General features: G+C 58.7%; 10 protein-coding genes across 10 annotated transcripts; 5 read left to right on the forward strand and 5 right to left on the reverse strand.

Annotated features, from left to right (window-relative positions):
- Positions 1-19: 19 nt before the first annotated feature.
- Positions 20-2,474, reverse strand: C7974DRAFT_181199 (WD40-repeat-containing domain protein). Its single transcript, XM_046136354.1, has 5 exons — positions 2,343-2,474; positions 2,124-2,251; positions 524-2,067; positions 396-471; positions 20-138 (listed from the first exon to the last, which is right to left on the reverse strand). Exons 1-5 carry the CDS (start codon positions 2,345-2,347, stop codon positions 41-43), a joined length of 1,851 nt encoding a protein of 616 aa, XP_045996868.1. The 5' UTR covers positions 2,348-2,474; the 3' UTR covers positions 20-40.
- Positions 2,475-2,772: 298 nt separating this feature from the next.
- C7974DRAFT_181219 (EF hand associated-domain-containing protein) lies at positions 2,773-5,005 on the forward strand. Its single transcript, XM_046136355.1, has 3 exons — positions 2,773-2,919; positions 2,983-4,700; positions 4,748-5,005. The coding sequence occupies exons 1-3, from the start codon at positions 2,910-2,912 to the stop codon at positions 4,901-4,903; spliced, it is 1,884 nt and encodes a 627-aa protein (XP_045996869.1). The 5' UTR covers positions 2,773-2,909; the 3' UTR covers positions 4,904-5,005.
- A 279-nt stretch (positions 5,006-5,284) lies between these two features.
- Positions 5,285-9,082, forward strand: C7974DRAFT_393842 (uncharacterized protein). Its single transcript, XM_046141820.1, has 3 exons — positions 5,285-5,633; positions 5,783-8,392; positions 8,443-9,082. The coding sequence occupies exons 1-3, from the start codon at positions 5,631-5,633 to the stop codon at positions 8,695-8,697; spliced, it is 2,868 nt and encodes a 955-aa protein (XP_045996870.1). The 5' UTR covers positions 5,285-5,630; the 3' UTR covers positions 8,698-9,082.
- On the forward strand, positions 9,083-10,045 carry C7974DRAFT_393844 (RmlC-like cupin domain-containing protein). The gene has a single exon (XM_046141821.1). It carries the CDS (start codon positions 9,349-9,351, stop codon positions 9,919-9,921), a length of 573 nt encoding a protein of 190 aa, XP_045996871.1. The 5' UTR covers positions 9,083-9,348; the 3' UTR covers positions 9,922-10,045.
- Position 10,046: 1 nt separating this feature from the next.
- C7974DRAFT_393845 (glycoside hydrolase superfamily) lies at positions 10,047-11,490 on the reverse strand. Its single transcript, XM_046141822.1, has 2 exons — positions 11,113-11,490; positions 10,047-11,066 (listed from the first exon to the last, which is right to left on the reverse strand). The coding sequence occupies exons 1-2, from the start codon at positions 11,443-11,445 to the stop codon at positions 10,161-10,163; spliced, it is 1,239 nt and encodes a 412-aa protein (XP_045996872.1). The 5' UTR covers positions 11,446-11,490; the 3' UTR covers positions 10,047-10,160.
- Positions 11,491-11,712: 222 nt separating this feature from the next.
- C7974DRAFT_181317 (kinase-like domain-containing protein) lies at positions 11,713-13,269 on the reverse strand. The gene is made up of 4 exons (XM_046136358.1): positions 12,947-13,269; positions 12,376-12,890; positions 12,166-12,329; positions 11,713-12,115 (listed from the first exon to the last, which is right to left on the reverse strand). Exons 1-4 carry the CDS (start codon positions 12,981-12,983, stop codon positions 11,872-11,874), a joined length of 960 nt encoding a protein of 319 aa, XP_045996873.1. The 5' UTR covers positions 12,984-13,269; the 3' UTR covers positions 11,713-11,871.
- Position 13,270: 1 nt separating this feature from the next.
- Positions 13,271-14,770, forward strand: C7974DRAFT_181311 (uncharacterized protein). Its single transcript, XM_046136357.1, has 2 exons — positions 13,271-13,670; positions 13,831-14,770. The coding sequence occupies exons 1-2, from the start codon at positions 13,397-13,399 to the stop codon at positions 14,571-14,573; spliced, it is 1,017 nt and encodes a 338-aa protein (XP_045996874.1). The 5' UTR covers positions 13,271-13,396; the 3' UTR covers positions 14,574-14,770.
- A 342-nt stretch (positions 14,771-15,112) lies between these two features.
- On the reverse strand, positions 15,113-17,309 carry C7974DRAFT_433809 (eukaryotic peptide chain release factor GTP-binding subunit; the record flags this gene model as incomplete). The annotated part of the gene is made up of 2 exons (XM_046144943.1): positions 15,113-15,176; positions 15,232-17,309. The coding sequence occupies 2 exons, from the start codon at positions 17,307-17,309 to the stop codon at positions 15,113-15,115; spliced, it is 2,142 nt and encodes a 713-aa protein (XP_045996875.1).
- A 191-nt stretch (positions 17,310-17,500) lies between these two features.
- On the forward strand, positions 17,501-20,136 carry C7974DRAFT_393852 (RanGTP-binding protein-domain-containing protein). Its single transcript, XM_046141823.1, has 3 exons — positions 17,501-17,758; positions 17,845-18,000; positions 18,047-20,136. Exons 1-3 carry the CDS (start codon positions 17,738-17,740, stop codon positions 19,976-19,978), a joined length of 2,109 nt encoding a protein of 702 aa, XP_045996876.1. The 5' UTR covers positions 17,501-17,737; the 3' UTR covers positions 19,979-20,136.
- C7974DRAFT_335465 (uncharacterized protein) lies at positions 20,137-21,715 on the reverse strand. The gene is made up of 3 exons (XM_046139175.1): positions 21,477-21,715; positions 20,692-21,424; positions 20,137-20,640 (listed from the first exon to the last, which is right to left on the reverse strand). Exons 1-3 carry the CDS (start codon positions 21,666-21,668, stop codon positions 20,252-20,254), a joined length of 1,314 nt encoding a protein of 437 aa, XP_045996877.1. The 5' UTR covers positions 21,669-21,715; the 3' UTR covers positions 20,137-20,251.

Here is a 21,715-nt window from a genome sequence, read left to right on the forward strand (position 1 = left end):
GAGCCTGCCAATCGCGACCATCTCTACACGTGTTGTATATCTACGGAATGCCAGCGCTGGAACCCCTCTGCGAGCGCGTATGCCCGCTGTCGTCCGTCGACGAGCCCTCCTTCGGACGATCCCATGTCTTGATGTGTCCTGCAAAACGCTCTGGTCAGCACAGTCCTGACACTGATCCACTTCGAGGATCCTTATCAGTTCGTATGAAGTTTTGCAACTCCCAACAGAAACACAACGCACTCGGCGAGCGGGTCCTACACGATGGCGGGTGTACCTGCCCTAGCGCGTGGCTGCGGCGCAGGCCTTATCGCACGATTTTAGGGCAGAAACGTGCTTGAGAGGTTGGTAGGGAAAATTTCAAGACGATGAGCGGCAACTGACGAAAGGGTACGTACCGTTCTTGCACGATGTTATTATGCAATCTTCTTCAAAGGCCAACCATGTAAGAGGGTGCTCGTCGACGGACTTGGTCTGCGCACAGTTAGCGATTTCTTTGTGACGTTGTTTTTGATCATCGACTCACCAATACCGGAGGCAGCATTGCGGTGCGCGCTCGAGGCTCAACCGGGTGCACAACCTCGTCGTCATCGAGCGTGCTTCCCGTCGTCAGGTTGGAATTCGATCGCATGCGGCTGGCAGAACTCTCCGTCCGTGTGCGCTGGATATTGACGGCCGATGAGGCTATGCTGCTCCGTGGTCGCAGTGATGCCGCTCGGGGTCGATGCAGCATGCCCACACTGAAATCCCACAACAATAACCTGGTGTCTTCGCCAACACTTCCTATCCGATAGTTGCGCTCATCACACCTCCAGGGATCGAACTGCACAGCTGTGACCCAGGAGTTGTGACCCTGACAGCGCGCGACCAGCATGCGGTCCTCCAGAGACCAGATCGAGACCAGATCGTCTTGGCCGCCTGTAACAATGTATCTGCCGTCAGGCGACCAGCACACGCACATCATGCCGCCGTAGTAGCTTGTGTAATGGTGTAGAAGCTTTTCCTGCAAGAAGTCGATGATTCTGAACGAACCGTCTTCCGAGACAACAGCAAAGTGGCGGCGATCGGGCGAGAACTCGAAAGCGTTGATCTTGGAACTGGACACCTGCCAGTAGGATACTGGGTTGGCTTTCTGGTTCTTCGACTGAACAGACTTCTTGACCGTCAGCCTGGATTTGCGCTCCATGTCAGACATGCCCTCGTCAGGCGTCTGGTCTTCGGCAACAAAAGCCAGATCCTCCTTCTCCTTATCGTATACAATAAGACTGCCGTCCATGTGCGCAGCCATAAACAGGGTTTCGCTGTTTGGTATCCACCGGATGTCAGACACTGCGGTTGGGTTGATGATGCCGTTCTTGTTCAGGCGCGAGTACTTTTGCGACATAGGCTCGTACCAGATAATGTCGCCTGTCGAAAAGCCCATGACAATGTCAAGGTGGTTAGATCCCTTTGTGACCTGGTTGATGTCATGACATAACGCGTGAGCCTTTGTGAACAAGATCTTGGTCAGATGATCCTCCTTGTTGGGAGACGTCAAGTCCAGCCATTGCAGCGCGCGGTTGATGTTAGCAAATGCATAGATGCCGTTGGCGTTGTGCTCTTGCAATCGCTTGGTCAGGCCCTCGTGCGGGATGACTCTGGATACGAACGAGGAGTTGCTCTTGACGATGTTGTTCTTCGGCTTATTCCTCTTGCTTGGATCCTTGGAGACCTTGCCGTTCACTACACTCAGGGCTGCATTGTCTGCGCCGAATACCGGCGTGCGGAGACCATCCAGCGGCGAAGATACGAAGCCATTCGTACCCTCTTTCGAATCAGCATCACTGGTGTGGCTGTTCGACTCGTGTTCGGCGATCGGGAAGACCTGCGACCGTGCGCTCGTTTTGGTGTCGAGTCGTGACAGCAGCGTTGTGGAGGGGCGACGGGGCGCAAGGGCGACTATCGACAGCTTCGTGCCTTGCGTGGGCGGCGAGACTGTAGTCGCGAGCGGATTGGGATTGTGAACAGGCGCTTCCGACGGGTGCGGCGGCGGGGTGGCTAGATGGAGGTCATCGCGCAATAGATAGGTGCCTGCCATGTCCGCGGTCAGCTTGGGGTCCAGCATGCGCACGAACTGGTTGACATACCTTCTCCAACCACCAATTGGTGCTCAGGCCCCGTGGGGTGGGTGATAGTGTTGTTGGTCTCGATAAGCTGTCCTGGCGGCGCACCGGGATAGCCGCCAACAGGGTACCGAGGTGGTGGAGGTAGCACGCTGTCCAGGCGGTCAGTCAAGCTTCCTGCGCGCAGGTGGTGGCATGATAGCGGTAGTGCCGCTATTGGTGGACGTCCAGGGTATCACTTACAACATGGCTGCGGTGCAATGTACTATTAGTTAATCACAATGCAGCGCGAACAGACACAGGCATGACGAGGAGGGTGGGGCGATTATGTATATGTCGGAGTAAGTGGCCCCGTGTGCGTTTGGGACGGAGGATCGAGTCGCGGCGCAGACGACCGAACCGTGGAGAATGCGGAGAGGAACAGCCTAGCATCGCATTAGGATGTGGCTTGCGGTGGATGCTTGGGTGGGTGGACCCGTGCGCAAGCTTTCACGGTATCGCTGCTAGCACTCGTGGTGGACAGGCCACTCTGTGAGGAGTCGCCAGCAACTGACCCCAAGCAAGCATGTCCGTTTACTTTCCGGTAGTCTGGCAGCTGGCGCGAATGCGGGGGCAGCTTTAAGGTTGTGATCGCCAAGACAACGTGGACGCGCTCGGTACTCAGCTGTTGATCGAATCATTGCCCAAAGCTTCACCGATAGTCGTCTCAGCGCTGTACCTGCATCAGTCGCCTTTATTTAGCTGCCTATTCCGCTCTTCGTGCTCTGCAGTCAAGCCTTGAGATGCAGTGAGCAGTGAACATGCTGAAGGATGGCAACCGGTATGCAAACCCCCGGTCGATTTGTTGATGTTGCCTATGGCTGTTGACTAATGGCGACCCCAGTCCGAATCTGTGTCTGCGGTGACGAGGGAGTTGGCAAGAGCTCTATCATCACCTCGCTCGTCAAAGATGTCTTTGTCACCGCCAAAATCCAGCCTGTCCTTCCCCAGGTAACACTGCCGCCCACGCTCGGAACGCCTGACAATGTCACCACCACCATTGTCGACACCTCCGCCCTGCCCCACGAACGACATGCTCTACGTAAGGAGCTGCGCAAATCGAACGTCATATTGCTCGTCTACTCGGACCACTATAGCTATGAGAGGGTCGCGCTGTTCTGGATGCCCTACTTCCGCTCGCTGGGCGTGAACGTACCAGTGGTGCTGTGCGCAAACAAGGCCGACGTAGCCGCGAATGGCACAACGTCGCAAGTGGTGGCGGAGGAGATGCTGCCGGTCATGAACGAGTTCAAAGAGATTGACTCGTGCATACGAACGAGCGCAAAAGAGCACGCAAATATTAACGAGGTCTTCTTCCTCTGCCAGAAGGCCGTCACACACCCAATAGCGCCGCTCTACGATTCCAAGGAGAACGCACTGAAGCCTGCTGCAGTCTCTGCGCTTCGACGCGTGTTCCATCTTTGCGACTCGGACAAGGACGGGTACTGGAATGACCAAGAGATCCACGATTTCCAAATCAAGTGCTTCGAAAAGCCGCTTGGTGAGGACGATCTAGCCAATATCAAGAAGTCGATGGAGAGATTTGCGCCTGGCGCTACGGATGAGAATGGAATGGACGAGAAAGGCTTCTTGCTGCTCAACAAGATCTTTGCTGAGAAAGGCCGCCACGAGACAATATGGATCATCTTGCGCAAGTTCCACTACACTGATAGTCTCAGTTTGCAGGATGCGTACCTACGGCCAAAGTTTGAGGTCGCACAGTTCTCCTCTGCGGAACTCAGCCCAGCTGGGTACCGATTCTTCGCCGACCTTTTCTTGAAGTTTGACAAGGACAACGACGGTGGTCTGAACGACCGAGAACTCGCCAATCTGTTTGCGACTACGCCCGGAGTCCCCACTTCCTGGACCGACTCGGCATTCCCGTCGTGCACAGTGCGCAATGACGCCGGCCATATCACACTACAGGGCTGGCTGGCGCAGTGGAGCATGACTACATTCGAGGAGCCGAAAGTGACACTCGAGTACCTAGCATACCTTGGATTTGAGAGCAACGACCGGAGTGGTACGACCAGCGCGTTGAAGCAGACGAAAGCCAGGAAGCGGAGGAACAGGCCTGCGCGGGTCGAGCGCAACGTCTTTCTATGCTATGTGCTAGGGTCGAGCGGCAGTGGAAAGAGCACGCTGCTGTCGTCGTTCCTGCAACGCCCCTTTTCACAGACATACCACCCCACTATCAAACCGCAGTCGGCTGTCAACAGTGTCGAGCTCAAGGGCGGAAAGCAATGCTACCTGATCATCGAGGAGCTGGGCGAGCTGGAGCCGGCGATCCTCGAGAACCAGGCCAAGCTCGACGCGTGTGACTTGCTGTGCTACACGTACGACTCGTCTGACCCCGACAGCTTTGCGCACATTGTCGATCTGCGCAAGAAGTACCCGCAGCTCGACGCGCTGCCTGCGGTGTATACAGCGCTGAAGGCAGACCAAGACAAGACGATGCAGCGATGCGAGCAGCAGCCTGACGGATACACGAGCGCGCTGCGCATGGCGCCGCCGCTGCATGTCAGTGCAACGTGGAGCAGCATCTCGGAGCTGTTCGTCCATGTAAGTCACGCACGGTACCACGTGATGAGCAAGCTGACCACCACTAGCTGGCTGAGTGTGCGACGCATCCGTCGACCGCGTTCCCGAAGAACGAAGACGAGGGCGGCTACGATAACATGAACCTGTATCTGGCGCTGGGCGCCGCGACGTGCGTGGTTGCGTCGGCCGTCTTCGTCTGGAAGCGAAACAGCGCGTCCTCGTGATAGAGGCGAGAGACGACCCGTGGACCTCAGGCGGCGGGAGACCGGGAACTGGGACTCGGGCCGTAGTAGATAATCAATAATGCACTCGTCGCTCTGCGCGAAGGTCACGACAACGCTGCGTTTCTGTACCACGGCGTGCTGGCGAGCGCGGAGGCACGAGCGAGCGGGTTCTGCAGGGGTGCGTTGGCGCTTCGGCTGGCGACATTATGGCGGACAGGTGGAGGCGCTAACAGCACCATTCACAGTGGCACGCCGCTGGGCAGCGACAGAGTAGTGACAGCAGCGACAGCAGCAGGCTCGGCGCGGGGCGCTGCTGGGCCGACAGCGCGCCAGAGGCCCACGGCGCACCCGTCTCGCGCGCTCAGGGGCCGTGGCTGGCAGGCTCGCGGTGCCGGTGAGGGTGCGGTGCGGGCGTGGTGCAGCTCAGGCTAGTGCTGGCTCCTCCGGGGCGGACCCTTCAGGCCTAGCACTGGCTAGCAGGCGCTGCGAGCTGGGACCTGGACATGCGCGAGGGCTGCAGGCTCACACTTTCTTGTCTGCCCACGCACCTCTGCCCGCCAGCGATGGTGCCCACGACCGTCGTATTCTTCCCTCGCACGCCCGCCGCCTAACGCTCTCGGCCTGCCCCGTCGCCTGCGGATGCCCTCGGTGCCCTCGGTGCGCCCGCACTGTCCCCGGCCCCCCGTGGTCCCAGTCGGAACGTCGCCGCATTCTTCGCGCAGCCATCATGGTGAGTTGCGCCCTCACGTCCCGCCCGCAGCCAGTGGGCGTGCCGCGGCGGGCGGTGAAACGCGTCGGCCGCTCTGTCGCGGCTGTCCCCCTTGCCGCTGCAGCCCCGGCCGCCGGCGCCGTGTCTTGGACCCCGACTGACTGTGCCAGGCGACCGACCGCGCACGAGAGCTCGAGCGCGTGTACCAGATGCGCCGCGGCCACGTCCCCCACATCTCCATTAGCGATGACAACCACCACGTCACCGAGGCCATAGGCGACCTGTACGGCGGCGACAGCGACACCGACTCGCCCAAGCGCAGCTCGCGCCCGCTGAGCTTCCTGCCCGACTCCCTGAGCGAGAGCATCCACACCCCCTTCAATCCCTTCCCCGACATGGCCCCGCCCGCCCGCTCGCCCCTACGTCCGCAGCTGCACCCCGACAGCCCGCCGCACATGGCCGCCAGCCCCAATGGCGCCTCTGCCACGCCCGCCCACCGCAACGGCCAGCTCTCGCCGCCGCTGTCCCGCACCCCGTCCGACACCGCCACCCAGCAGTTCCCCCTCAACGACCTCGACTACGAGTCGAGCCCCGCCGGCCTCGCCCAGGAGCTGAGCAACCTGCAGGCCATCCGCCGCATGTCCATGGACGTCCACAATGCCGACCCGGACCTGCCCTCGTTCCAGTCCTACAGCTCCGGCCCCGTCTCGCCGCCTGCCGTGTCCGACGACGAGGGCGAGCAGCTGTTCTGGGTGCCCGCCCGCCTGCACCCCGAGCTGGCCCCCAAGGAGTTTAAGACGTTCATCGAGGAGAAGGTCCACACCATCCGCCGCCGCTCTGGTGACCTGAGCTCCTCGCTGTCCCCCGACGGCTCGCTCGGGCGGCAGGACTCGGCCGGGGGGCTGCGCCGGAAGAAGTCTATGCTCTCGCGCCAGATCGACACCGGCTCTGGCTACAAGGACGGTGCTGAGCGGCTGGAGAGGAAGCGCTCAGGAACTCGCCATGACGACGACCTGTCGAACAACCTGCAGCAGCTGGAGAACATCGTGGAGGACCCATCCGGCATCGTCAGACGTATGAGCATGTCCAGAAGCCCCACCCCGGAGTCCATCGAAGGAGCTGTACCCGTCATTCCTGGTGCTATGGGTCCCGGCTTGGGTTCGCTGAAACGATCGACTCGCACCACATATAGGCGAGGCAGTCTGCGGAGCCAGGGTCGAGGGGTGCCGCTCTCGAGACGCCTGGTGAGCCGTAACGCCGAAACAGACACAGAAGAGTCACCATCTACTTCACCGACGCAGCCCGACGTGCCTGAGCTGCCTAAGCTTCCACAGATAAACCGAGTACAATCAGAGCCCATCAATGGCGCCTTTGAGCCCTCGAACTTCTCTCGACCGAACAGGAAGAAGTCGTCAGTGGATGAAGAGCAGCGGCCTGGCTCTGCTGAGCCCCGACCAGGCTCTGCTGAATCTCAGCCCCGGCCTGGATCAGCGGGAGCTGAAGAGGAGCGGAAAGGGCCGAAGCCACGAGCGTTCCACTCGAGGATTGCGTCCAATGGTCGAACAAGCGCCCACCTGCCGGGCTACAACGCGCCTGCCCCCACACTATCATCTCCAGTACCGCAGATCATCGAGACCCCTCCGCCCCAAGAGCCAGAGCGCATACAGCAATACCAGCTTCCTGAGCGTACAACCTCACGCCAGCCGCCCCCACAGCAACAGCCTCCTAGACAGCCGCAGCAGCAGCCACCCAGCCAGCAGCAACCTAACGGACCCCGGGTCCAAGCTCAACCTCAACCTCCACCTCAGCAGCAACGTCAGTCTCCTGTTAGCCGCCAGAACAAGCATGCTCAGGCGGCTCAAAACTCTCCAATCAAACCGCAGCAGTCGCTTGACGATTTGACGCAGCACCCCTCGCCCATTCCCGGCAATCACAGCACAAGGGTCGATAACCTTTCCATAATCCCAAGTCTTCCTGAAGAGAAAAAAGATAACAAGAAACTGAAAGAGAAGAAAGACGATCCTCCCAGGAAGACAAGTTGGGGCTGGCTGGTCGGCAACGACAAGAAGGAGAAGGAGAAGGAGGAACGCGAGAAGGAAATGGCGAAGAAAGTCAAGAACAAGCTCAGCAAGCCACAGGAGAAGGCTGATGACACACGACTCGACCTGTTGCAGTCCTCCATGCAAAATGGCCAACGTGGGCGGGAGAGTGTTGTCCTCGACCGCGAGAGCGTCAAGCTGGAGGAGGAGCGCAAGAAGGAAAGTAACAGGAAGGCGTCCAGCGACAAGAAAGAAAAGGAGCCTGGACTGCTCTCCTCCATCTTCGGCGGCGGTAAGAAGAAGAGCGAGAAGGAGTCGAGTCACAAGAAGAACGCTTCGCGTGGATTGTCTCCCGAGCCACCGCCACGCATCCTCAAACCCGATATCGACTACAACTGGACTCGTTTCTCTATCCTCGAGGAACGTGCAATCTACCGAATGGCTCACATCAAGCTGGCAAACCCTCGTCGAGAACTCTACTCCCAGGTCTTGCTCAGTAATTTCATGTACTCGTACCTTGCCAAGGTACAGCAGATGCACCCGCAGATACAAATCGGCAACTCGAAACAGGCCAAGCTCGCTGTAGCGCAGCAAAAGAAAGAGCAGCAACAGCAGCAGCAACAACAGCAGCAGCCACAAGCTCAACAGCAGCAGCAGCAGCAGCCACAACAACAACACCAACAGCAGCAGCAGCAACAGCAACAGCCTGACGAGTTTTCACAGTATCAGCGATACCAGCAGGTAGGCGAGACCTCAGGCACGTGATCTGTGAACTCGGCTGACCGACCTAGCAACAGCAACAGCAGGAACAGTCCGAGAAGTCGAACGAGTGGCCCAGCGCCCACGGCCAACAGGAGCACGCCCAGCAGCAAGTCAACGGACAGCAACAGCAGAAGTACGGACAGAGTCCTCGTGACAGCCATCACTCGCAGCACAGCATGAACGGCGGAGGCTACAGCGTCTCAAACAGCTCAAACTACCTCGGACAGCCTGTTAAGCAGGGCCAGTCGGACTCTGATAGGAGCGGAGACGATGACATGTGGTAGATATCAAGCATGACCCATCCATCTCGCTGCGTTTGCTGAGCATCACCTACTTTCTCGGCGGAGCGGACAGCATGGGGATTATGTCCGCAGATCGCACCTTTCCCTTAACCTGTATCATATCAATCTTCTTCTATTTGGCGCGCTAATTTTTATTACAACACTTGCATTTGCTTCTGTTTTCATACCAGGAGTATAGTAGGGCTGTAGCGGGGCGCACACGGATGTATAGAAGGGGAGGAATAAACGAACTGTACGGTTGTTCATGTAGGATGCACGTACGATCAGGACCGGCGTAGTTGTAGGACTTACGAGCTGCGTGGGCGTACCTGCACAGAGGCATATACGACGAATAGTACCGAATCTTGGAACATCCTATTCAACCACAACCTTGACCTCAAGCTCGCCTTGGTGGTGCGTCCAACACGCTCCTGCCCCGCCGACTGATTCGATAAGAGCTTATCGGCCATACTTACCCCACATCGGTCTGACAACAACGCGCAATGACATAGCTTACACCGACATTTCTCACACCAGACCCGCAGCATTCATGCACGTGCACCGCAAACAAACAACACATCGATTCTTTTCACACACGCGCAAAAAAATAGACTCACGGCCTCTTTCGCTTTCCCTCTAGAATAATCCTCAAAAATGACATCCTGCATCATCCCCCCCGAGCCCCCCCTCTCCCCAACCTTCGAAGCCCACACAACCCCCTACGAAACAATCTCAACCCAGACCATCATCGACACGCTGAAACTGACAAAACACCCCGAGGGCGGCTACTACACCGAGCTCGACCGCGACCCCCGCACCGTCCCGAATCCCTTCCAGAACCATCCCTACGCCACCACCGCCCAGGCGCCGCTGAGCGGCGACAACGCCGTCCGCAACGCGAGCACCAGTATCTTGTACCTGCTCACTCCGCACTCGCCCCAGGGCCACTTCCACCGCAACGCGGGCCGCACGGTGCACACGCTCATCCAGGGGCGCGGGCGCTACGTGCTGATCCACGCCGACGAGGGCGAGGCGGGGGCGCGGAAGCGCGTGGAGACGTTTGTGGTGGGGCGGGATGTCGAGGCCGGCGAGCGGGTGGTGTGGATTGTCGAGGGCGGCAAGTACAAGGCGAGTTTCCTGCTGGCGGAGGACGGGGTCGATGAGTGGGAGTCGCGGCTGCTGATTAGCGAGGTGAGTGGTGGCGTGTGCAGGGAGGGACTGGGCTGACTTGTGCGAAGACGGTGGTGCCTGGGTTTGAGTATGCGGATCATGATTTCATGAGGGAGGGGGTGCTGGAGGAGTTGGTTGGGGGGGAACAGGCAGAGGAGTTGAAGTGGCTTATGAGGAGAGGGGAGTGAGGGGGTGTCAGGGGCGCGGTGGGATGGGATGGGGAGGAAATACGGTGCAAAATCGCTTGATACACGGACTGAACGCTCATGACGCTGGACACACATCTACGGCCTTACTCACTGCGGGTAATGCTCAAACAGGAACCCCGCAGCCATCTCCACGTTCCCATCCGTGGCGTTGAGCGCTGCCAGCGCCTCCTGCCGCGCAAACCCCAGCACCACCAGCTTCTGCACCTCGTCCTCGGGCCAGCTCGCCTGCGCCTGCGGCAGCCGCGTCACCATCTGCCTGATCTGCTCCGCCGTGACGCCCAGCGGCGGCCTGCTCGTGTGCGGATGACTCGGGACCTCGGTCCTCAGCACGCGGCCCAGCGCCTTGACCCAGCCAGCCTGCACCGTCTCATTGTCCAGCTGCAGCTCGGCGACATGCACGATATCCTCCTCGTGGTCGCCGCAATTGAAGTACTCCCAGCCCATAACCCCGCCGAACCCTAGCCCCACGCTCTTGTACTTCTCGCGCAGCACCGCGCACACCTCGCGCAGCTTCCGCACCGGCACGTGGCCCGCGCCGTTCCCCGGGTTCGTCACGACGCCCAGCACCACGCGCTCGGGCTTCCAGCCCGCGGCGACGATGGCGTCGTACCACGCGGTCGTCGCGGCGTCGCCCCAGCCGCAGTAGAACTGGGTATTGTACCACGCGACCTCGCGGCCGTAGACGCTGCACTCGAGCTCCGGGTACGAGAAGCCGCTCAGGTGGGGCAGGGTGGGGTGGAGGGGGTTGGGGCTTGGGCCGCTGGCGAGCATGGGCCGCGGGGGCCGCAGATGGGCGGGGATGTCTGGGTTGGGGATGAGGGCGGTCGCGACGGGGGCGAGGGTGATGAGGAACTGGGACCCGAAGTCTGCGCGCAGGCGGGCGATGAGGCGGGTTACTGTTGCGAGGGGGACTTCCTCCTCGACATCGAGGTCGAGGCCGTCGAGCTTGTAGACGGAGATGATGGCGTGCAAGGGGGTGTAGTACGCTTCGAACTGCGGTGGTTTAGTTGTGGGTGTTGGTATGTCGGGGGACACGCACGCTCTCGTCGTCGCCGCTGAGCCGTTCGAAGGAGCCTTTTGCTGCGCCGCCTAGCATGCCCAACACCTTCACACCACTGCCCTGCAGCCACCCGACCTCGCCCCATAGCTGGTCATACCGCTTGTCGTCTGGACGGTGATCGTTGAGTGTGATGTTGCCCGGTCCGTCGTTCAGGTGTATCGCAGCGACAATCACATGCGTGACGCCGGTGTTGTTGGTCAGCAATGGCAACAGCGAATTGCAGCTGCCATGTGGGTCATGTATCGTCTGATGGTAGACGATCAAGCGGGGGCCTGTCGACGGCGGGAGGAGCTTTGTCGCAGATGAAGTCATGTCGACCACATCCGACGACTGTCGAAGGAGACCGCAACGGCGTGTGGTTAGACGGGCCGTCCCCTTGACCCCCGCGTAGGGCTGAAGTGTGGGGGTGCATAACGTCATAGCTCGTGCAACACCAAGAAATCTCACGATGGGTGACCATCCTTTACAGAAAGTGGGAGTCGCCTGAGTGGCTCACTCACTTAAACAAGTGTTTGCGCAACTATTCGTTTTTGTGCTGTCCGTGATCTGCAACCCCATGATGCAGTCTAGAAAATATAACGACCCAAACGCCAACACTGTCGCCTTCGCAGCATTATCCTCGTATTCAAGACATATCATAATTACACACTGGTGCGAGGTACTGCCTCTGCCTAACGCCAAGTATGTTTCCGTCGAATTGCGTAACCGTCATAGCATCCTCCAGGGATGTCAACCACCTCAGTGGTAGCCATTGCTGTAGCCGGCTGCCCCTGCGAAGTAAGGGTGAATCACGCACTGCTTCGCCGAGATGCGGCCAGCAGGGTCGTATACAAGAAGAGCGTCGAGCAGGTCAAGGCCGACGTCGTCGAGGGTGGTAACAATCGATGCGATGTCTGTTCGGTTCCACTTGGGGAACGAAGGCTTGAAGTCGGGGAAGGATGTGACGCCGGGCCAGTCTTGCTCGCTGGGTGTGCCGAGAATGCTGCAACATGTCAGAAGGTGTGTGTAGGGCTGCAGGGCACGATCACATACCGGAAGATCTTGAAGATCTCGTCAATCTCAGAGTCACCGGGGAACAATGGCTTGCGCGTGCACATCTCGGCAAAAATGCAGCCTACCGACCACATGTCAACGCCTGTCGAGTACTGTCGACCACCGAGCAGAATCTCTGGCGAGCGGTACCAGAGCGTTACAACCTGATATAGTGTCAGCCAAGGCTCCTTCAACCGACAATATCCTTACCTCGTGGGTATATGTCCTCAACGGCACACCAAAAGCGCGAGCAAGACCGAAATCTGCCAGCTTGAGATTGCGATCCTTGTCGACCAGCAGGTTCTGCGGCTTCAGATCACGATGCAGAACGCGGTGTGAATGGCAGTAGCGCACACCCTGGCAGAGCTGCATCATGAACTTCTTGACCATGTTGGAGTCCATGGTCAATTTCTGACCTGCCAGCCCAGAGCCCTCGGGCAGGGCCTTACCGCGTCCGCCCTCGCTGACTGGCAGCGCCTCCATGTACTTCTTCAGGTCGAGGTCGATGAACTCGAAGACGAGGTAGAGCTTGTGGCCGTCGGCGTGCACGATGTTGAACAGGCGGACGATGTTCGGGTCGTTCATCTCCTTGAGCAGCGAAATCTCGCGAATGGCAGTCGAAGGGACGCCCTCATCCTCGGCTTCGAGACGGATCTTCTTGAGCGCGACGATGCGCTGGTCCTTGGTTGTGAGATCGCGGGCCTTGTATACAACTCCATAAGTTCCTGGTTGCTGTCAGCGGCGTAGTTCCAGACTCAAGAGCGTCGCAGTCGCAACTCACCTTCTCCCACCTTCTCCAGCTTCTGGTAGTTCTCCATAGCAACGGTAACGCGCAGAGGCTTTGGGACGGTAGGCGGTTACGCTCGTTTCGCCTTCAATGAGTGTCGAGTGTCGTGTATGAGGCCGAGGCGAACGCGAGTCAAGGCCGCGGAGAGATCCAGACGATATTCAGGCCTGCAGGTTAGTAGATTGTCGTGCGTCGAGGTGGACAAGGCGGGGACAATGTTCAGATGTTATGCACGGGAGGAAAAGGGTGTAAACAGACACTAGACCGAGCAAGGGAAGGCGCTACAAGCCACCAACGCGACCCAGGGAAAACTGACACTTTCGCGTCGCTCCCTTTGTCATTTCAAAGCCAGACAGGCTAAACATTAACAACAAAGCTAAGGTCTAGTATAAGATCGAAATAGGGTCCGACTGCGTGGCATACCCTGTCGATCTACCGCGCCAGATGGAGCACCTGGACCCTCATCAACGGCCCCCAGACGGTGTCAGGGATGTCTACAAAAGGTACCAGAAGATGAAGCCCAAACAATTGGACCAAGACCCCGACATTGTGGACCTACCAAACAGCCTGCATACGTCAGCCAAGGAACAAGTTCGCATCGTCGAGGAGTGGAGTGGTCACGACTTGACCGCTGCTTTCCGGGCATTTAGCGGTCAAGACGAGCAGTACGCAGTCTTGCCTGCAAGGATACCAGTGTACGAGCACGTAAACATGCCAGGTAAGAATGGTCACACGATCTGGATGTCTTGTTTCGTATGCCTAATCCCGGCGGTCAATTATTACCATACTTCACTTCAACTCCAGTCTTCATCTCCTCCCTAGATCAAGAACTGTGGTTCATACACACACAATTTGACCTCTGGCCTGACGGTAAGCAGGCCTCCATATCGTCCCCGACCTCCTCCCCCCCTCAATCCAGATTCTCCTTCTCTCACGCCTTCTCCACCGCGACCTGTCTAACCCAGCACACCTCACCAACATCCACACACACTACACCCTCTCCTACCCACCCTCCCAATCCTCCTTCTTCTCGCACCCTCCCACAAGCACATCCCCCATCGCTACCCCTCTGGACCCTACAGTCCACAAACCGCTCTCCGTCCCGCAGCTCCTGAACAAGAAAATGCGCTGGACCACCCTCGGCGGCCAGTACGATTGGACTGAGAAGCGGTACCCGCCGACCGCGCCGCCGCCGTTCCCCGCGGATATCAAGGCCTTGTTGGAAAGTATCTGGACGCGCACCCGCGCCGAGGCGGCGATCGTGAATCTCTACTCGCCAGGGGACACGCTGAGTGTGCATCGCGACGTCGCGGAGGCGAGTCCGCACGGGCTGGTGTCCGTCTCTCTGGGGTGCGACGCTGTGTTCGTGATCGGCACGTCCTCGCAAGCACCGGGAGACGGGGTGGAGGAGAAGATTGTCACGCTCCGGCTGCGCAGTGGCAGCGCGGTGTACATGTCAGGTCCGAGTCGGTTTGCGTGGCACGGCGTGCCGCAGATTGTCAGGGGGACGTGTCCGGAGTATCTGGCTGGGTGGCCGGCTGGAGAGGGGGGGTTCGAGGAGTGGGGAGGTTGGATGTGTGGGAAGAGGGTGAATCTGAATGTGCGGCAGATGTGGGATTGAGGTATTGTAGATCGAACAGACAGCGCATGTCCGCTGCATCGGCATGCAGAAGAGAATATCTTCACCTCTTCTATCATGCCTTGTTGTACCATCACTACATCCACACAACCCCGTGACGTCACCGCGTCCAACGAATACAAACCACACCTCACCACCTAACAGACATCGACAGTCTGCATCCCGAGGCCCCCAAATACTCTCCCCCAAATATGAATACTCTATCTGAAACACTATAGTCCTTCCCGAACGGGCAACTCAAATAAGGTTGCCATCCAACGCAGCACTAAAAGGCTTGTCTCAAAGCACAAATCCGCGCGGGAATAACGGTGCGCCTGATGAAACACCACCAACACCGGTGCTTGAGTTCTCCGTAACACCATTCGAAACGCGTCGTTAGCTGTACGTGCGAGTGTGCGGAATATGGGCATGCGATTTCACTTTTAGTCTATGGTGTAATCCGGCAACAGATGCACTCCCTACATAGCCAGCCAACCCCCTCGACCCCCGTGACTGTCCGTGTGCGGACCTTTTTTGGTGATTTAAGCAGCAGTGTCGGTGATGAGTTTGGTGATCTTGCCGATGGCGATGGTCTGACCCTGATCTCTGTTTGCTTGTCAGCTGCTGCTTGTCCGTTATATGTGTTAACGCGACGACGTACCTTAGTGTGAAGCGACCCAGCTGGGGGTAATCCTCGAAGCGCTCGACACAAATCGAGCCTGCTGTGCCCGTTACCTCGACCCTGGCGATGATGCTCATGCCCTTTGTGGCGAAACCAGGCGCCTTCTTGGACTTGCGGCCAGTGCCCTTCTCGAGCTTGTGCAGCAGCGCCGAGATGGTGACTTCTTCCTGTGCGGCGTGGACGTGCAGCACGCAGTTGAAACCGGCTGTGAAGATGGACTTAATGTCCAACAGCACGATCTGCGCCTCGAATGTGGAGACGCAGTTGACGGGTCGCTTTGGCGAGCAGAGAACGTAGCCGGGCAGGATGTCTTCTTCTTCAACACCGCGGAGACGGATGCGGACCTGGTCACCGCATGTGGCACCGGGGATCTCGTCTTCCTGCTCTCCGTACAGGGCGGAGATGTGGATGAGATCCTTGTTGGGCATCATGAGGTACTTCTGCTCCTTCTTGATGATTCCGGACTCGATCTTGCCTTCGATCATGGTACCCATGTCCTTGTACTTGGCTGCGATGGGCATCATGAAGGGAGCGTTGATCTTACGCTCCAATGCTTGCATGTCGTCCAGGTACTCGAGGAGAGACGGGCCATCGTACCAGGGAGCCTTCTCCTTTGGTACACGGTCCTTGATACCAGTGAAGGTCTGCGCGCTCACGGGCATCATGGAGATGTCCGTCTTGGGGTTGTACCCAAGACCCTTGAGGAAGAGAACAACCTTGCTGGTGCACTCCTTGAAGCGGGCCTCGGACCACTCGACAGTGGGGTCGTCCATCTTGTTGACCACGATAATAAGCTTGTTTACACCTTGTGTCTTGGCCAACATGGCGTGCTCTCGTGTCTGACCGCCCTTCTCGAAACCAGTCTCGTACTCGCCCTTACGCGCTGAAATGACAAGGAGACCAACGTCTGCTTGCGATGCGCCACCAATCATGTTGGGAACGTATGTCTTGTGGCCAGGTGCGTCCAAGATAGAGTAGCGGCGCTTCTCGGTCTCGAAGAACCCACGACCAACCTCGATGGTCTTACCCTGCTGTCGCTCCTCCTTGTTCAGGTCGAGCGCCCACGAAATGTACCATGTCTCACGACCGGCATCCTTGGCTTCGCGCTTGTACTTGTCGAGTGTTCGCTCGTCGACCATGCCGGTAGAAATAAGGATACTGCCTCCGAGTGTAGACTTTCCAGCATCGACGTGACCCAAGAAGATGATGTTGACGTGCTCTTTTCCGTAAATCTCAGCAAGTGTGGCCTCGTCGACGACCTCCTCCACCTCCTTCTCGATATCGGCGGCCTTCTGAATAACCTTGTCCTTCGCTGTGGGGGTGGGGCTGCTGCGTCCGGATGCGGGTGTTGGTGATGTGCGGCCAGAGCTAGCGGGTGTGGCCTTGGTGGGTTCGCCAGTCTTCTCGATTGCCTGCTTAGCAGCAACCTTAGCACCAGCCTCTGGTGCGGTCTTGTCCTGGGTCTCCTTGATCGACTTCTCAGCGGCGGGGGCGCCTCCGAGAGAAAGCACCTTGGTACCACCAACCTTCTCGGTCTTGGGCGCAGCGGTATCTGCTGCGCTGAGGGAGAGGGTCTTGGGCTTGGGCGCATCGCCACCGATGGAGAGGACCTTGGCCTTGGGCGCTGCCTCCTTCTTTGGCTCATCAACCTCGCCACGCTTGGCGATCTTTACGGGTGCCTGCTGCTGCTGCGGCTGCTGGTAGTTTTGCTGGTATCCCTGCTGCTGCCCGTATCCACCCTGCTGTCCATAGTTAGGGTAGCCACCCTGCTGCCCCTGGTTGTAGTTGGGATAACCGCCCTGTTGCTGCTGCTGGTAGCCGCCGTACTGGCCGCCGTACTGCTGCTGCTGGTTGTATCCTCCATACTGCTGGTATTGCCCGTAGCCCTGCTGCTGGTACTGGTTGTAGGCCTGGCCGGGGACGAACGAGTTTGCGCCGGGGGTGAAGGAGGCTGCGCCGGGAACAAAGGCCTGGGGCTGCTGGGCCTGCTGGTTAAGGTTCATGCCGCCTGTCTGCTGCGCGAGCCGCTCCTCCTCCTCTTCCCAGTTCTCAGCCATGATGTGTGCGGGACGCTGTGCGATCGCTAGGCGAATCGGGATTTCGAGGTTCGAATTGTTTGAGATGCGTCCGTACGGTTGGCGCAGACCCTAAAGAACGGCTTGGGTCTTTATGTGTGAGACCGCTGGGGCGTCGTGGTAGCGAAAAGTAGAAAAGTGCAAGCGGGCCGCTGCTGCCCATTCGACTGTGGCGGGGCACTTCACCCAAAATCCACCAAAGATCGCTGCCTGACGCCCATTGGCCGGGGGTCCCCCAGCAACAGTCAAGCAGACTCACGCGCAAACATGCTCCAACGTCACTCTCGCTCTCTCCTGCAACCTGACTTGATTTTTGCTACTCTTCATTTGGCTGCGATCTTCCCTACCATGACGTGGGCCGTTCTTTGCTTCTGAGCGCTCGATACCCTGCACTGCATACACAGCCCAACATGGAGGTGCTACTAGCAAAGGTGAGTCCCCTTGACTCTAACCACAGTCACGAGCAGTCATATGTCTACTTTGCACGAATCAGAGACCAGGTCTGACGGCATACAAGGTCACCCAGCAGGCTATGAGCTATGCCATCCGCAGTGGCATTGCAATCACAAGCACATACGCCATCAAACAATGCGGTCGATTAATGAAAACGGTCGATGGCCAAGAAAAGCAAGAGCTCGCCGCGTTGCAGTTGCGGCTCGACTCGAAGATCCAGGTGAGTCTCCAGGCTCCAGAAGGGCGCATTGTGCTGACGGCAGCAGATTATTTCACCAGCGATTGACATGATTGAGCTTATCTCAGCACGGGGAAACACTACACTAGAATCCGCAGTCACGTTAACCAAGTCTCTGAGATGGGACATCCAATCTCTCGGCAGTCGTGTAGAGAAGGCTGTGGTTGAAGAGCAGCTTTCTAGGAGAGGCAGCTCAAGAGCAAAGTCGCGAGCTCAGAACGACTTCGAGTTGAAGATGATCATTGCAGACATGAAGCAGCTCCTCAACCGAATCGAAGATGCGGTGCCGCTGATCAATCTTGCCATCACAACGTCAGGCGTGAGCTTGTCGACTAATCTGCCTCCGACCGTCTCTCCATCACGACTGCTGCAAGCCAGCACTTTCCTGACCGCTGGAGACTCGCACTACTGCATGTCGAAGCCCAGGGCTCAGCAAATTGGCCCAACCTTCACACTCTCCATGTACATGTTGTTCTCCGGCTATGCGGTCCCTACTCACGAGGATCTGCTTCGCCAACGCGACACGACATGGAAAGAAGTCATGCACAAAGCGCGAGTGACAATGTTGAGGGTTCCGCTGAACAACGTCTACGATTACCCGGTTCCATTTGGTACCAGAGTCAGCAAGGGTGATGAAGGCAATCACCGCCACATCCCATCAGAAAGTGCGTTGCACGAGTACGCATACCAGCTGTTGATAGTCGAAGACTTGGACGACGGCCGCCTGCACACCTTTGAAGATGACGAACCTCAGCCTGGACCATACGACGGTATTGCACAGGCTGGTGTTCGAGAGATCATACCCATCCACGAGATATCGAAGATCTTCTATGCCGACACAGGCAAGATTCTCAACATTGGCGGCGACGGCGAGTCAAACAACCCAATACTGTTGCTGAAACGAGACATCGACGCGCCACCTCCACGCCGAATGATGGAGTCAGAGCCCACCGACGCAGGATTTGAGTCCGACGACTCGCACACAGTAGGCGAAGACGACGAGGACCAGTCCGAGTTAGACGCCCAATTTCGCCGCGAGTCAACCGCCGATCTCGCAGCGAAAGAGGAGGAGCAAGCAGAGACTCCAATATACCCGTGGCGTCTCCCACCGACCCTAGACCTAGAGTGGATGGCGTTCGAAGTCTACCAAGAGGAGCCAGATTCAGACTCCGACCTCGATGATACCGAAGACACCGCCCTCGCCACTCCATCCGCAGACTCCAGCCTCATCTCAAGCCTCTCCAGCCTCAGCATCGCCCCCCCAACACCACCTCCTCAATCCCGCCAACTCATCCCTTCACCAGAGAAATCAACTATACCGACTCAATCAACCCACCAACCAACACCCCCCTCCACTCTTCCCCCAATCAAAACCTCCCTCTCCATGCTCGAAATGCTGATCCGCCTCACGGCCCTCCAGCAATTCCAGCAATCCTCCCACCTCGCCATCCCCGACGAATTCCTGACCTTCTTCCTCTCGGAGAGCAGCACCGTGGGCGCCGGCGGTGACGCCGATGTACGCCGCCGCGTGCGCCGCGATGCGCGCGAGCGCGTCGGGTTCGATCCGTATGATGAGAGTCCCGTCAAGCGGAGGGGCGAGGCGTATCAGGCGCAGGCGCGGCATGCGGCGCGCGAGGGCTGGAGTGAGGAAGGTGAGGGGAGTGCGTCGGCGTATGAGTATGATTACGTTGGGTATCCGACGGGGAGCTCGCCGGCGTCGAGGGGTGCGGGGTCGCCGGTGAGCAGGGCGGGTGCGTCGGAGTCTGCGAGGTCGGAGTCGAGGACGGAGTCGGCGCGTAGCAGGTCCGTGGTCGATGTGTCGTCGTTGAGCAGGATGGGTGAGGCGCTGAGCAGTCCCAGTCCGTTGCTTAGAAGGGCGACGACGCAGACGCAGATCCAGACTGGAGCGCGGTTGAGACAGCCCAGGTTTGCGCCGCCGCGGACGCCGCCTGGTAATTAGGCGGGGATACGTGGAGAGGGACAGTAGATGTGGTGATGGGAATAGAGGAAGAGGGGTGGAGGGACAGATCAGCATTTCGGGTGGGAATCCGTTTTCACATCGGCATTAGCGCAGCATAGCATGGCATACACAGCGAGCGAGCAAGCAAACAGCACACCATAATTGACCACAAGATTGATTCCCCAGCCAATACAAGTGCCAGCTCTGATATGATAGCCTACAGCTACCAGCCAATACGCCAATACGCCCCTCCATCCATCCCAAACCCACCGCCTACTCCCAGTCGTCATCATCGCTCTCCTCCTCCACCTTCTTCGCCTCCGCCGCCTTCGCCTTCGGACTCCCCGGCGCCCTACTCGGCGCCCGACTTGTCGCTCCACTAACTACATCGTACGAGGCGTCGCTGTCGGCCACGCTCTTCTCGTCGTTTGAGCGGCGCGGTTGCGCGGGCTTCAGCGAGTCGGAGTCGGCGTCGGCGGGTTTGATGGTGGTCTGGCTCTTGGCGAGGTCAGGGGTGGAGGCGGGTTTCGGGGCTGTGGCGGCGGGGACAGGGGTGGCAGCGGAGGCAGGATTGGTCGCTGTCTTCGCGGGAGCCTCGTCGTCGTCGTCGTCGGAGCCGGAGGACCAGCCTACCTCTTCGTCAGCGGCGGCGGGGGCAGACGCTGTGTTTTGTTAGCGGGTGTGGGAGTGGGAGACAACAGGGTGAGCCGCACCTTTCAGCAGTTCGCGGCGGCGCTGCTCCTCGCTCTCGATGATGTGGCGCAGGAAGTAGTATCTGCACCAGAAGGTCGGGTAGTCGACTTTCTCGGGGACAACCTTCTCCATGGCGCTGCGCAGCTCGTCGTGCTTCTCGAGATCCTTTGCGATGGCATCTGTCTTCTTCTCGGCGTCGAACGTCTTCTTCCATTCGTCCCACTGCGGGCTCGCCGGGTCCTTGAGGAACGAGTCCAGCGTCGAGTGGATGACGTGCAGCTGGGCGTCGAAGCGGGTGGCGTGGACGACCTTCTTGCCGCTGCTGTCCTTGGACTCGAAGAGCACGGTGCCGTCCTTCTCGGCCTGCGAGCCGGACGCCGGGGGCGCGATGCTGACGGCCTCGCTGAGGAAGTTGCGCATGTTGGCGCCGAACTTGAGGAGGGCTTCGTCGGCGGCGTCTTCGGCCTTTTGCAGCTCTTTGAGGCGCTTTGTGGCGTTGAAGCGGAAGAGCGAGACGATGCCCTGCGCTTCCTTGACAATGTCGGCGGTGAGCGACTCCGGGCGGTCTGGGTGGGGGGTCATGTCCTCCTTGTCTGCATCCTGCTCTACCGGTGTGTCTTTCGCTGTGGCGGGGGCAGTAGCGTCGCCTGCCTGCACGGATAGGTTGCGCGCATGGCTGATGAGGTTCGAGACGCCCGTGGTGGCTTCCTTGTATTGTTTGCTGGTTGTCGCTGTGTCGTAGTATTGCTCGCCCTAGTGCTGCAGTTAGAGACAGTATGACAACATACGAACAGCAGAGGTTTACCTGCTTCTTCGCCGTCTGCCAGAAGCCGCCTATCCGCGCCGCCCACGGGCTGCTCGATATGGCCTTGTAGGCTTCCTGGACCTCGGAGTTGAAGTTGCCGGGCGGCGCGTCGGAGCTGCTCTCGCCAGCCGGCTTCTTGGCCTGATCCTGGGGGTAGCTCTCTTCCTGGATGTGGTCGTACGCAGAATCCATGCTGTGTGCAGTGTGTCAGGCGTGCGAGGGGTGGTGCGAGAGCTAGC

This window comes from Boeremia exigua, assembly GCF_020726555.1.
Source record: "Boeremia exigua strain MPI-SDFR-AT-0100 chromosome Unknown C7974scaffold_6, whole genome shotgun sequence".
NCBI classification, from domain to species: domain Eukaryota; kingdom Fungi; phylum Ascomycota; class Dothideomycetes; order Pleosporales; family Didymellaceae; genus Boeremia; species Boeremia exigua.

Excerpts from the sequence above, each read along its gene's own strand:
- C7974DRAFT_181199 (XM_046136354.1), bottom strand. Across the intron at positions 2,068-2,123 it reads CCAATTGGTGGTTGGAGAAG|GCACCTATCTATTGCGCGAT; the intron begins GTATGTCAACCA and ends CGGACATGGCAG. Across the intron at positions 139-395 it reads AATAACATCGTGCAAGAACG|GACACATCAAGACATGGGAT; the intron begins GTACGTACCCTT and ends AGCGTTTTGCAG.
- C7974DRAFT_181219 (XM_046136355.1), top strand. Across the intron at positions 4,701-4,747 it reads TCTCGGAGCTGTTCGTCCAT|CTGGCTGAGTGTGCGACGCA; the intron begins GTAAGTCACGCA and ends GACCACCACTAG.
- C7974DRAFT_393842 (XM_046141820.1), top strand. Across the intron at positions 8,393-8,442 it reads AGTATCAGCGATACCAGCAG|CAACAGCAACAGCAGGAACA; the intron begins GTAGGCGAGACC and ends TGACCGACCTAG.
- C7974DRAFT_393844 (XM_046141821.1), top strand. The coding sequence starts at position 9,349 with ATGACATCCTGCATCATCCCCCCCGAGCCCCCCCTCTCCCCAACCTTC.
- C7974DRAFT_393845 (XM_046141822.1), bottom strand. The coding sequence starts at position 11,445 with ATGACTTCATCTGCGACAAAGCTCCTCCCGCCGTCGACAGGCCCCCGC. Across the intron at positions 11,067-11,112 it reads TCAGCGGCGACGACGAGAGC|TTCGAAGCGTACTACACCCC; the intron begins GTGCGTGTCCCC and ends AAACCACCGCAG.
- C7974DRAFT_181317 (XM_046136358.1), bottom strand. The coding sequence starts at position 12,983 with ATGGAGAACTACCAGAAGCTGGAGAAGGTGGGAGAAG. Across the intron at positions 12,891-12,946 it reads GCTGGAGAAGGTGGGAGAAG|GAACTTATGGAGTTGTATAC; the intron begins GTGAGTTGCGAC and ends GACAGCAACCAG. Across the intron at positions 12,116-12,165 it reads GAGATCTTCAAGATCTTCCG|CATTCTCGGCACACCCAGCG; the intron begins GTATGTGATCGT and ends GACATGTTGCAG.
- C7974DRAFT_181311 (XM_046136357.1), top strand. The coding sequence starts at position 13,397 with ATGGAGCACCTGGACCCTCATCAACGGCCCCCAGACGGTGTCAGGGAT. Across the intron at positions 13,671-13,830 it reads CGAGCACGTAAACATGCCAG|GCCTCCATATCGTCCCCGAC; the intron begins GTAAGAATGGTC and ends GACGGTAAGCAG.
- C7974DRAFT_393852 (XM_046141823.1), top strand. The coding sequence starts at position 17,738 with ATGGAGGTGCTACTAGCAAAG. Across the intron at positions 17,759-17,844 it reads TGGAGGTGCTACTAGCAAAG|GTCACCCAGCAGGCTATGAG; the intron begins GTGAGTCCCCTT and ends ACGGCATACAAG. Across the intron at positions 18,001-18,046 it reads GGCTCGACTCGAAGATCCAG|ATTATTTCACCAGCGATTGA; the intron begins GTGAGTCTCCAG and ends TGACGGCAGCAG.
- C7974DRAFT_335465 (XM_046139175.1), bottom strand. The coding sequence starts at position 21,668 with ATGGATTCTGCGTACGACCACATCCAGGAAGAGAGCTACCCCCAGGAT. Across the intron at positions 21,425-21,476 it reads GGCAGACGGCGAAGAAGCAG|GGCGAGCAATACTACGACAC; the intron begins GTAAACCTCTGC and ends CTGCAGCACTAG. Across the intron at positions 20,641-20,691 it reads CCGCCGCGAACTGCTGAAAG|CGTCTGCCCCCGCCGCCGCT; the intron begins GTGCGGCTCACC and ends AACAAAACACAG.